At 49.7% G+C, this 13,956-nt stretch overlaps 1 protein-coding gene across 5 annotated transcripts in view; it reads right to left on the bottom strand.

Moving 5' to 3' along the window:
* The window catches only part of STXBP5L (syntaxin binding protein 5L), a 398,760-nt gene that overhangs the window by 167,862 nt on the left and 216,942 nt on the right, over positions 1 to 13,956 (bottom strand). For all 5 annotated transcript variants that reach the window (XM_069760483.1, XM_069760479.1, XM_069760480.1 and 2 more), the window contains exons 7-11: positions 9,401 to 9,484; positions 7,026 to 7,149; positions 6,404 to 6,482; positions 601 to 749; positions 70 to 142 (exon numbers count right to left, since the gene is read on the bottom strand). In XM_069760483.1, coding sequence (XP_069616584.1) covers positions 70 to 142; positions 601 to 749; positions 6,404 to 6,482; positions 7,026 to 7,149; positions 9,401 to 9,484 — 509 coding nt within the window. The remainder of the gene's footprint in view (positions 1 to 69; positions 143 to 600; positions 750 to 6,403; positions 6,483 to 7,025; positions 7,150 to 9,400; positions 9,485 to 13,956) is intronic.

The raw sequence follows: 13,956 nt of genomic DNA, 5'->3' as shown, positions 1-13,956 counted from the left end.
TTTGAGTAACCCAAAGCTCCGACTTTTCAATGTGACAGTATTTACACGTTATAACAAGACATGTCTTACTTGCTTTGGGTCAGATCCACCACGATAACGTCTCTCTCCATCAGCACGGCCACTGCGTACGGCTCCTGGAATTCTGGGTGAGAAAACCTTGTATTTAGAGATACAACAAAACCAAAGCCGATTAAGAAAAGTGATTGTAATCCGTATTACATGGAGGCTGGTTCTTCCTGCACCACAAGGGGCCACATCGACCAACCACTGGGCACTGCCACTGTCTGACTGATGGATGCAGTCTTGACTTCTCATCAGCAGTCAATCACTGAGCTCTGCAAACGTAGACGGCACAAGCCGCTGAGCTCAGTGATTGGCTGCAGCACCGATGACGAGACATCACGTGCTGCCAAACAGAGACCAGGGCAATAGTATAGACTCAGCGCTGGACCAGGGGAACGTGAGAAGAGAAGAGTTTGTTTTTTTAATAACTATATCAAAATATTCTAAAACAGGACAATCCCTTGAAATGCAGAAATGTTCCACAGCTCTTTCATATAATGGGGCCACATGAGGACCAGCAGCTGAATCCACTCTTACCGTTTGGATAAGGTGTCTCACAAAGTGTTAAAAAGTCCACGATCGGGTGGTCCATCTCCAGCACAGTGATTGCTTTGCCATGCATGATGGTTAGACTTGGTCTCCTGCTGTCATAGGACAATCCGCCAGAGAAGATGATGAACGGTTCACTGGAAGAGGAAGACAGTGACAATCACATGGGGGAGAACCTGTGACCTCCAGACTGGGCCTGACCCGTGATGCAACCCAGGGTATTCTGGTTGGAGGTGGGTGCACAAGCCAGTCGTTATCCATCTCACAGGATCCTGTCGATAAATCTCAAGTTATGGAATTCTGTTAAACAAGACTTCTTCGCCAGCCTCGTATCATCTTTATCCCACAACCCCAAACATTTATACATCACTTTTAACTCCTTTCTCGGCCCATCACTGCCCCTCCGACCTCCCTCATCTCTGCAAAAGACTTTGCCATACACTTCAACAAGATCGATCAAATCAGGCAAGACTTTACTACTTAACCACCACAACCCCTATGTATACCAGACCACTGCCCTCCCCCACTAGCCTTCCTCCCACCATCACTGCAGGAGATCACACCTCACCACCTGTGCACTGGACCCCATCCCATCTCCTCCCCAACCTCACCACCACGACACTTATCCCAGCTCTAACACATCTCTTCAACTTATCAATCAATACTGGCACCTTATCTTTTGCTTTTGAACATGCCACGATCCCACCTATTGTCAGCAATCCCTCGACCAGACCTCCACGTCCAGCTATCGCCCCATATCGCTGCTCCCGTTCACCTTCAAACTCCTCGAAAACCATGTCCACCTTGTACTTCCCACCTCTTATGTAATCTACTCTACCAACCGTCAATACGGCTTCAGTCTTCACCTCTCCTCCGAAACTGCCCGGACAAAATGACTAACTACTTACAGCCTAAGTGACCAGACACTTCTCTGCACTCCTCCTTCTAGACCAGTCGTCTGCCGTTGACACAGTTGAGCACTGCCTCCTACTACACATCCTCTCTTCCCTCGTATCACAGTCCTCGCCCGCTCCTAAATCTCTTCACACCTTCCTAACCGCACATTTACCGTCTCACACTCCCACATTACCTCCTCGTCCTGCCCTCTCTCTGTCAATGTTCCTCAAGACTCTGTCTCGGGACCCCTCTTCTCAATCTATATCTTTGGCTTGGGACAACTGACAGTCCCACGGCTTCCAGTAACATCTATATGCTATATGTCTGTCAGCCATATCCTCCTTCTCCTCTCGCTTTCTAATGATCAACGTACACAAAACTGACCTCATCATCTTTCCTCCATCTCACCTAACTCCCCTACCCGATCTAACGATCACAGTACCTGATATCACTCTTTCCCTTGTATCGGACGCCCATTGCCTCGGAGTAACCATCGACTTTGGTCTGTCCTTCACACCGACACCAAGCTCTCGCCACCTCCAACCCAAAAATATTTCCAGAATCCGTCCTTTCTTCAACCCTTAATCTACTAAAATAATTGTGCCTTCATTATGTCCAACCTCGACTACTGCAATATCCTCCTCTGTGGCCTCCCCGCTAACACTCACCCACCTCTCCAGTCCATCCTTAACTCTGCTGCCCGACTAATCCACCTCTCTCCTCACTACTCCTCCATTTCTCCCCTCTGAAAATCCCTTCATTGACTCACAATTCCCACTTGAAGCTACTAACACTGACCTACAAAGCCATCCATAAACTGTCTCCTCCATGTATCTCTGAACTAATCTCCCTATGTTTCCCACCACATAATCTCCGGTCCTCCCAAGACTTTCTCTCTTCCACGATCGCACGTTCCTCATCCAATTGCCTGCAAAACTTCTCCCGAGTGTCCCCATCCTCTGGAATTCTTATCCCCTACATTCAGAACTTTCAAGCAAAACTTGAAAACCCATCTCTTCAGAACAATTTACAGCCTGCAATGACCAGGATGCCACATCACCACCACAAAGCTTCGCCTCACCACCAGAACTGCTGCCTCACCAACCAACACCAGAGCTGGAGCCTCACCAACACCATAGCTACTGCCTCACCAACATCGGAGCTGTTTACTCGCCAACACTGGAGCTGTTTACTCGTCACCAACATCGGAGCTGCTGCCTCACCAACACTAGAGCTGCTGCCTCACCAACACCAGAGCTGCCGCCTCACCAACCCCAGAGCTGCCGCCTCAACAACACCAGAGCTGCTGCCTCACCACCACCAGAGCTGCCACCTCACCAACAACGGAGCTGCCGCCTCACCAACACCACAGCTGCTGCCTAACCAACACCAGAGCTGCTGCCTCACCAACACCAGAACTTCTGCCTCACCAACACTGGAGCTGCCGCCTCACAAACACCAGAGCTGCCGCCTCACAAACACCAGAGCTGCTGCCTCACCAACACCAGAGCTGTCACCTCACCAACACTGGAGCTGCCGCCTCCCAAACACCAGAGCTGCCGCCTCACCAACACCGGAGCTGCCCCCTCACCCACACCAGAGCTGCCACCTCACCAACACCGGAGCTGCCGCCTCACCAACACCAGAGCTGCCGCCTCACCAACACCACAGCTGTTGCCTCATCAACACCAAAGCAGCCGCCTCACAAACACCAGAGCTGCTGTCTCACCACCACTAGAGCTGCTGCCTCACTAACAGTAGAACTGCTGGCTCACCACCATCAAAGCTGCCCCCTCACGAACACCAGAGCTGCCCCCTCACCAACACCTGTGCTACCCCCCCTCACCAAAACCAAAGCTGCTACCTCATCAACAACAGAGCTGCTACCTCACCACCACAAGACCTGCTGCCTCACTAACACCAGAGCTGCCACCTCACCAACACCAGAGCTGCCGCCTCACCAACACCGGAGCTGCCACCTCACCAATGCCAGAGCTGCCGCTTCAACAACACCAGAGCTGCTGCCTCACCAACACTACAGCTGTTGCCTCACCAACACCAGAGCTGCCGACTCACCAACACCAAAGCTGCTGCCTCACCACCACCAGAGCTGCCGCCTCACTAACAGTAGAGCTGCCGGCTCACCACCATCAAAGCTGCCCTCTCGCCAACACCAGAGCTGCCCCCTCACCAACACCAGTGCTGCCCCCCCCCCCTCACCAACAGCAAAGCTGCCACCTCATCAACAACAGAGCTGCTACCTCACCATCACCAGACCTGCTGCCTCACTAACACCAGAGCTGCCGCCTCACCAACACCGGAGCTGCCGCCTCACCAACACCGGAGCTGCCGCTTCACCAACACCGGAGCTGCCGCCTCACCAACACCGGTGCTGCGCCTCACCAACACCGGAGCTGCGCCTCACCAACACCGGAGCTGCGCCTCCCCAACACCAGAGCTTCTGCAATTCTTGTTTTGTCCTGACAGCAGAGGTGGTGCTACAGAGCAAGTCTGAAAAAATGTGTGTTTGTAGACAGGGTAACCTCCCCCCGGCTCTAGTTGACACACCTGGTCCGCGGTGTTTATAACTCCCAGGTGGCTGCTGGGAGTTGCCGGTGATATTTCTATTTCCTTGTTGAGGCTTGGAGCTATAGCAGTTGGCATCTTCCTCCTTGGTGTTTGGAGGATGTCTGTGTTTCTCTCTGAGTCTACTCAAGCTAAGTGTTCCCCTTGTTTATGTATCGCATCTGTCTTTAGTGGTAGTAGGGATTGACTAGTTCATAGTCTGCCCTTCCCAATGCAGGGCTTATCACCAGGCTCAGGCAGGGATTAGGTATCCTGCTCGGCGATAGGTGCAGAACCTTTATAAGGACATTAGGGCAGACAGGGTGACATTAGATCTGCCTAGGGGTCTCCACTCCTCCCTTTCCTAGTGTTGGGTTCCCTTCCTCTTATCCCTTTGTGTTGCACTTAGTCTTTCCTACACTGTGTGTGACACTTGTGCACTGGGCTCAGTCATGGGGGGGAGAGGGGGCCGAAAAGACTCTTCCTCAAATCTGTAAGCTACAGTTATACACTGGGGGGCGAGGAACCGGATGTCATACACGGGGGTGAGAGGGCCGGATGTTATACACGGGGTGAGGGGGCCGGATGTTGTACACAGGGGTGAGGGGGGGGCAGATGTTATACACCCCCATCAGTACAGTGTATAGTCCGTACAGTACACTCCCTCAGTACCGTGCATGCCGATGGTACAGTGCAAGGGGCTGGATGTGACACACGGGGGTGAGGGGGCTGAATGTCTCACACCGGGGCTAATGAGGCCGGGTGTTATACATCGGGGGTAACAGGACTGAATGAATCCAGTGATATTACTGATTACGAGTGGCGGCCCTGTACTCTCCTCCACACGGTGAGCACTTGCTGGATTACTATCTGCCATCTCTCACATTTCTGGTGTAATCTATAACTAGCATGATGGATGTGATGATGAGACGGTGTTGGCGCTGGGTGACGGGCAAGCACGGGTTACAGGCGGCTTCTGAGGAGCTCAGACGATGGAGCAGCTTCCCACAACAATGGTTTTTCTAGATGAAGATTGGCTCCAGCGCGTTTGATCCTCCTGAGCCGAAATGAGGTGCAAGGACCATTTTATCTCTTTTGAAGTGCACTACAAATATTACACAGCGCGGCGGCCTCACCTCATCAGTGATAGAGCACTTCCGCTTTAAGGAGCAAATATGAGAAAGCCGAGGGTCAGAGCTGCGGCCAAGACAGGAAAACATCTGAATATGAATAATGTGTCTTATGTAAGAAGCTGCAGAGCTGCGGACACAACAAGTGCTCCACCACTGTGCACCCCCTCAGTAGTGTACACCCCGACGGTACCATGCACCCCATCAGTACCGTACAGTCAGCACCTCATCAGTACTGGGTACCACCTCAGTGCCGTGTACCCCCTCAGTGCCGTGCACAGTCAGTACCACACAACCGCTCAGTATAGTGCACCCACTTAGCACCGTGCACACCATCAGTGCAGTGCTACTCATCCGCACCGTGTACACCATCAGTACCATGCATCGCGTCAGTACCGTGCACCTTCTCAGTACCGTACACTCCCTTCAGTACAGTGCATAGTCAGTACCGTACACCCCATCAGTGCAGTGTATAGTCCGTACTGTACACCCGCTCAGCACTGTGCAACCCAGCAGTTCTGTGTACCCCATCAGTGTTCCGTGCACCCCTCAATGCCGTGCACCCCCTCAGTACCGTGCAACCCATCAGTACCGCGCATCGCATCAGTACTGTACACCTCCTCAGTACTGTGCACTCCCTCGATGCCATGCACCCCCTCAGTGCCGTGAACAGTCAGTACAGTACACCCCATCAGCACCATACACCCATCAGTACCGTGGCGCTCCCTCAGTGCCATGCATAGTCCATACTGTACATAACCTCAGTACCGTGCACACCGTCAGTACAGTGCAACCCAGCAGTACTGTGTACCCCATCAGTGTCGTGCATTGTGTCATTACTGTGCATGTCAATATGTACACCCCTCAGTGCCGTGCAGTCAGTACTGTACACCCCCTCAGTACTGTGCCACCCCTCATTGCTGTGCACAGTCAGTAGGTCTTATCATAGACAGTACTTTACACCCCCTCAGTGCAGTGCATCGTGTGAGTACCGTACACCTCCTCAGTGCCGTACACCTCCTAAGTACAGTGCACCCCTCAGTGCCGTGAACAGTCAATACAGTACACTCCATCAGTGCCGTGCACCCTATTAGTGCCAGGCATACAGTCCGTACCATGCACCCTGTCAGTACCGTGCACACTGTCAGTACAGTGCACACTGTCAGTACAGTGCAGTACAGCCGCCACTGCCGCCTCACCTGTTCTTACACGTCCGATACTCCACTTTTAATATGGGCTTACAGGATTCATGTTTCCTTCCATCTCTTTGACTTTTCCCTGTGAGACAAAAGACAGTTTCATGTAGCAGGAAACAAGGGTCACAGACTTCCTGGTCCATCCTTAAAGGGGTTGTCCAGTGCGAACAGCTACCAGATTCGCTAACTGGTGGGGTCCGACTGCTGGGATATGCATTGAGTAGCAGAACAGGGAAATTTATTATGCCAAATGGAACACGTTTACACCTCTTACAATGGAGCATCAGGTCAGATGTCCGACTATTGCTCCACTCACTCTCCTTGGGGCTAGAGAAATGCGCTGCAGCCACATAGGGAATGGCAGGAGTGCAGGCCGTACCCACCGCTCCACTGTGGGGGGGTGAAAAGGTCCCTGTTCTGTCAGTCAGTGCCGCTCCCAGCAGTTGGACCATCGCTGAATTATAAGTTGTGGCACGTGGATAAGTGGTAACTTGATTTCCTTAAATAGCGCCTTCATTCTCTGGTTCGCTGGCTATTGTGGAACCACAACTTCCAGCAGCCCTTGTTAGAGCAGTAGTTTCACAGCTCACAGACTGGAGACCCTGAGCACAGGCTGACGTCTTACCATGGGGAATGGTGACTTGGAAGGGCTTGGCTGGGTTCTTCACGTTCCACACGGTGAGGCTGCCGTCTGAATGGCTGCACATGAACTGCCGCCCCTCATGGTGCCAGCCGATGGAGTGGATGGCCTGAGGGGGAGAACACATGCCGATTACTGGCAGCCATGTCCGGTCACACATTACACACATGGGCCGGGTCCTGAGACCACCCTGATCGGAGCAGGGGGACAATGACGACTTAACCATTAAGGACACGGTCGCTGGGCCAGAAGCCCATGTTTGATGGCATCGCACGCTCCTGCACTTACTGCCACCGGTGGGATCGGCAGTCATGGACCCCGCTCGTGCCCCTTCTGAATCCATGCTGCTGATAGGGATTCCCTGAGAACAAGGACCTGCTGCGATCTGCGACTGCCATTACACGGCCGTCATCATGGCGAGCAAACAGATCGCAGCCTCCCTGCTCGCCGCTGCACAAATACAAAGAAATACTCTAAAAGTAATAACTGTAGCAACAGGTACATAACAATAGAAAATAAAATAAGAACAAATAATAAAAAGGGCAAAAAAAACTAAGCTCGGTCTCCCCCTAATAAAAGGAGCACAGTCCTCCATATCCAATGCTGCACTCCCTGCCTTGGGGTCCGCTCCCCAGGGACTAAGCATAGACGGACGTAAGTGCACGGAAAAGAAGAAAAATGGAGGGAAAACAGGAAATAAATAAATAAAATATACAGTTATGGCCAAAAGTGCTGGCACCCTCAACTTTAAGAACAAAAGTTCATTTTAGTCAACAGATCTTGGAATAATAATAATTTCCACAATAGGTTGTGTATCAAAAAAATGTTCCTGTGCTGAGATAATCTTATACATGTGCCCCTGCTGTACTGGGTAATGGTCGTGTCCGACCATACAGGGGCCTGGTCTGACCATACCACAGCTCCTGGGCAGGGGGAGAATGAAAAAACAGTATACAGACATTACAGGACGGGATCAGAGCTGATTCTTTCTGTAAAATATTGTTTATCCCCTTCCTATAACCATCCACAAGCTTCTTCCTCCTCTCAGCCGGGATCTTGGACGACTCTTCTTACAATCTGCTCCCGGTCTCACATATATCCTTCTCCCAACAGCGACTGTAAGATCTTTTCTCAGGTGATCAATGGGATTTAGTTCCGGACTCATTGCTGCCACTTCACAACTCTACAGCGCTTTGTTTCCATTCAGTTCTGGGAGCATCCTGAAATATGTTTGGGGTCATTATCCTGCTGTAAGATCCATGACCTAGGACGCACACCCACCTTACTGACACTGGGCGCTACATTGCCACCCAAAATCCTTTGGTGATCCGCAGATTTCATGATGTCTTGCACACAGTCAGAGTCCCAATGCCAGAGGCAGCAAAAAAACATCAAAACATCCGTGACCCTCCAACATATCTCACTGTAGGTATTGTGTTGTTTTCTTTGTAGCCTCATTCCATTTTTGGCAAATAGTATAATGATGTGCTTTACCGAAAAGCTATATCTTAGCCTCATCTGGCCACAAGGCGCTTTCTCAGAAATATTTTGGCTACTCACATACATTTTGGCAGACTGCAGTCTAGCTTTTTTATGTCTCTGTGTTAGCAGTGGGGTCTTCCTGGATCTCCTGCCATAGCGTTTCTTTTCATTTACATGTAGACGCATAGTTTACGCTGACACTGATGCCTCCTGAGCCTGCAGGACAGCTTGGATTTCTTTGGACATTGATTGGGGCTTATCCACCATCTGGACTGTCCTGTGTTGAAACCTTTCATCAATTTTTCTCTGCCGTCCAGGTCCAAGAAGATTAGGTTCAGCGCCATGAGATGTAAACTTCTTGATAATATTGCGTAATGTGGACAAAGGAACATCCAGATCTCTGGAGATGGACTTGTAACCTTGACATTGTTGATATTTTTCAGCAATTTTGGTTCTCAAGTCCTCAGACCGTTCTCTTCTCCTCTTTCTGTTCTCCATGCTCAGTGTGGCACACACAGACACACAATACAAAGATTGAGGCAACTTCTCCCCTTTCTATCAGGTTCCAGGTGTGATATCATTTTTTTTTAGATTTTGTGTGATATTATGTCCAATTTGCCATTTTTTTTCTCAGTTTTTTTGCTTTGTTCCAACACACACAATGGAAATAAATATGTCAATAACAAAACATGAGAAAATGCAATAATTTTCTGGGATAATACTTCATTTTCTCTAACAATTTCAAACAATTTCAAGAGTACAAAAAAAACAAAACAAAAACTTTCGGCGATGACTGTATAAACTTATGATAGAAAGTGTCCGCTCCCCGCTGGAGTCGGGATATCGAGGTCACAGGCCGAGGGCACAGCAACACTTACCTCATCGTAGTAGAAGCGGATGTCGGCCCTCTTACATCGCAAGTCCCACAGCACGATGGTGCCGCTCTCATATCCTATCAGCAACTGGAAGACAAACAGGACGATCAGGAGACAGGAAGACCAAGAGAGGCGCCGAATACAGGGGACCGGACACCCGCCAGCCTGGCGCACCACAAGTGTCAGCACTCTGACCCCTCATATCCAAGAAGCACAGTCAGTCATCAGCACCAGAGGAATAAGAGATTATCCAGCACAATGTCTGTCATCTGCACCAGGGGGGGATAAGAGATTATCCAGCACAATGTCCGTCATCTGCACCAGGGGGGGATAAGAGATTATCCAGCTCAATGTCAGTCATCAGCATCGGGGGGATAAGAGATTATCCAGCACAATGTCCGTCATCAGCACCGGGGGAATAAGAGATTATCCAGCACAATGTCCGTCATCTGCACCGGGGGAATAAGAGATTATCCAGCACAATGTCCGTCATCTGCACCGGGGGAATAAGAGATTATCCAGCACAATGTCCGTCATCTGCACCGGGGGAATAAGAGATTATCCAGCACAATGTCCGTCATCTGCACCGGGGGAATAAGAGATTATCCAGCACAATGCCCATCATCTGCACCGAGGGAATAAGAGATTATCCAGCACAATGTCCGTCATCTGCACCGGGGGAATAAGAGATTATCCAGCACAATGTCCGTCATCTGCACCGGAGGAATAAGAGATTATCCAGCACAATGTCCGTCATCTGCACCGGGGGAATAAGAGATTATCCAGCATAATGTCCGTCATCTGCACCGGGGGAATAAGAGATTATCCAGCACAAAGTCCGTCATCTGCACCGGAGGAATAAGAGATTATCCAGCATAATGTCAGTGATCTGCACAGTGGGAATAAGAGATAATCCAGCACAATGTCCGTCATCTGCACAGTGGGAATAAGAGATTATCCAGCACAATGTCCGTCATCTGCACCGGAGGAATAAGAGATTATCCAGCACAATGTCCGTCATCTGCACAGTGGGAATAAGAGATAATCCAGCACAATGTCCGTCATCTGCACAGTGGGAATAAGAGATTATCCAGCACAATGTCCGTCATCTGCACAGTGGGAATAAGAGATTATCCAGCACAATGTCCGTCATCTGCACAGTGGGAATAAGAGATTATCCAGCACAATGTCCGTCATCTGCACAGTGGGAATAAGAGATTATCCAGCACAATGTCCGTCATCTGCACAGTGGGAATAAGAGATAATCCAGCACAATGTCCGTCATCTGCAGTGGGGGAATAAGAGATTATCCAGCACAATGTCCGTCATATGCACAGGGGTAATAAGAGATTATCCAGCCAAATGTCCGTCATCTGCACAGGGGGAATAAGAGATTATCCGGCACAATGTCAGTCATCTGCACAGGGGTAATAACAGATTATCCAGCAAAATGTCCGTCATCTGCACCGGGGGAATAAGAGATTATCCAGCACAATGTCCGTCATCTGCACCGGAGGAATAAGAGATTATCCAGCACAATGTCCGTCATCTGCACCGGGGGAATAAGAGATTATCCAGCATAATGTCCGTCATCTGCACCGGGGGAATAAGAGATTATCCAGCACAAAGTCCGTCATCTGCACCGGAGGAATAAGAGATTATCCAGCATAATGTCAGTGATCTGCACAGTGGGAATAAGAGATAATCCAGCACAATGTCCGTCATCTGCACAGTGGGAATAAGAGATAATCCAGCACAATGTCCGTCATCTGCACCGGAGGAATAAGAGATTATCCAGCACAATGTCCGTCATCTGCACAGTGGGAATAAGAGATAATCCAGCACAATGTCCGTCATCTGCACAGTGGGAATAAGAGATTATCCAGCACAATGTCCGTCATCTGCACAGTGGGAATAAGAGATTATCCAGCACAATGTCCGTCATCTGCACAGTGGGAATAAGAGATAATCCAGCACAATGTCCGTCATCTGCACCGGGGAATAAGAGATTATCCAGCACAATGTCCGTCATCTGCCCGGATGAATAAGAGATTATCCAGCACAATGTCCGTCATCTGCAGTGGGGGAATAAGAGATTATCCAGCACAATGTCCGTCATATGCACAGGGGTAATAAGAGATTATCCAGCCAAATGTCCGTCATCTGCACAGGGGGAATAAGAGATTATCCGGCACAATGTCAGTCATCTGCACAGGGGTAATAAGAGATTATCCAGCAAAATGTCCGTCATCTGCACGGGAGGAATAAGAGATTATCCAGCACAATGTCCGTCATCTGCCCCCGGGGGATAAGAGATTATCCAGCACAATGTCCGTCATCTGCACAGTGGGAATAAGAGATAATCCAGCACAATGTCCGTCATCTGCCCGGAGGAATAAGAGATTATCCAGCACAATGTCCGTCATCTGCAGTTGGGGAATAAGAGATTATCCAGCACAAGGTCCGTCATCTGCACAGGGGGAATAAGAGATTATCCAGCACAATGTCCGTCATATGCACCGGGGAATAAGAGATTATCCAGCACAAAGTCCGTCATCTGCACCGGGGAATAAGAGATTATCCAGCACAATGTCCGTCATCTGCACAGGGGGAATAAGAAATTATCCAGCACAATGTCCGTCATCTGCACCGGAGGAATAAGAGATTATCCAGCACAATGTCCGTCATCTGCACCGGAGTAATAAGAGATTATCCAGCACAAAGGTCCGTCATCTGCACCGGGGGAATAAGAAATTATCCAGCACAATGTCCGTCATCTGCACCGGAGGAATAAGAGATTATCCAGCACAATGTCCGTCATCTGCACCGGAGGAATAAGAGATTATCCAGCACAAAGGTCCGTCATCTGCACCGGGGGAATAAGAGATTATCCAGCACAAAGTCCGTCATCTGCACCGGAGGAATAAGAGATTATCCAGCACAATGTCCGTCATCTGCACCGGAGGAATAAGAGATTATCCAGCACAAAGTCCGTCATCTGCACCGGGGGAATAAGAGATTATCCAGCACAATGTCCGTCATCTGCACCGGGGAATAAGAGATTATCCAGCACAATGTCCGTCATCTGCCCGGAGGAATAAGAGATTATCCAGCACAATGTCCGTCATCTGCAGTGGGGGAATAAGAGATTATCCAGCACAATGTCCGTCATCTGCAGTGGGGGAATAAGAGATTATCCAGCACAATGTTCGTCATCGGCACCGGGGAATAAGAGATTATCCAGCACAAAGTCCGTCATCTGCACCGGAGGAATAAGAGATTATCCAGCACAATGTCCGTCATCTGCACAGGGGGAATAAGAAATTATCCAGCACAATGTCCGTCATCTGCACCGGAGGAATAAGAGATTATCCAGCACAATGTCCGTCATCTGCACCGGAAGAATAAGAGATTATCCAGCACAAAGGTCCGTCATCTGCACCGGGGGAATAAGAGATTATCCAGCACAAAGTCCGTCATCTGCACCGGAGGAATAAGAGATTATCCAGCACAATGTCCGTCATCTGCACCGGAGGAATAAGAGATTATCCAGCACAAAGTCCGTCATCTGCACCGGGGGAATAAGAGATTATCCAGCACAATGTCCGTCATCTGCACCGGGGAATAAGAGATTATCCAGCACAATGTCCGTCATCTGCCCGGAGGAATAAGAGATTATCCAGCACAATGTCCGTCATCTGCAGTGGGGGAATAAGAGATTATCCAGCACAATGTCCGTCATCTGCAGTGGGGGAATAAGAGATTATCCAGCACAATGTCCGTCATCTGCAGTTGGGGAATAAGAGATTATCCAGCACAATGTCCGTCATCTGCACCGGGGAATAAGAGATTATCCAGCACAATGTCCGTCATCTGCCCGGATGAATAAGAGATTATCCAGCACAATGTCCGTCATCTGCAGTGGGGGAATAAGAGATTATCCAGCACAATGTCCGTCATATGCACAGGGGTAATAAGAGATTATCCAGCCAAATGTCCGTCATCTGCACAGGGGGAATAAGAGATTATCCGGCACAATGTCAGTCATCTGCACAGGGGTAAGAAGAGATTATCCAGCAAAATGTCCGTCATCTGCACGGGAGGAATAAGAGATTATCCAGCACAATGTCCGTCATCTGCCCCCGGGGGATAAGAGATTATCCAGCACAATGTCCGTCATCTGCACAGTGGGAATAAGAGATAATCCAGCATAATGTCCGTCATCTGCCCGGAGGAATAAGAGATTATCCAGCACAATGTCCGTCATCTGCAGTTGGGGAATAAGAGATTATCCAGCACAAGGTCCGTCATCTGCACAGGGGGAATAAGAGATTATCCAGCACAATGTCCGTCATATGCACCGGGGAATAAGAGATTATCCAGCACAAAGTCCGTCATCTGCACCGGAGGAATAAGAGATTATCCAGCACAATGTCCGTCATCTGCACCGGAGGAATAAGAGATTATCCAGCACAAAGTCCGTCATCTGCACCGGGGGAATAAGAGATTATCCAGCACAATGTCCGTCATCTGCACCGGGGAATAAGAGATTATCCAGC

This window comes from Ranitomeya imitator, chromosome 3, assembly GCF_032444005.1.
Source record: "Ranitomeya imitator isolate aRanImi1 chromosome 3, aRanImi1.pri, whole genome shotgun sequence".
Lineage (NCBI taxonomy): Eukaryota > Metazoa > Chordata > Amphibia > Anura > Dendrobatidae > Ranitomeya > Ranitomeya imitator.
This window is presented reverse-complemented; position numbering and strand designations above follow the sequence as displayed.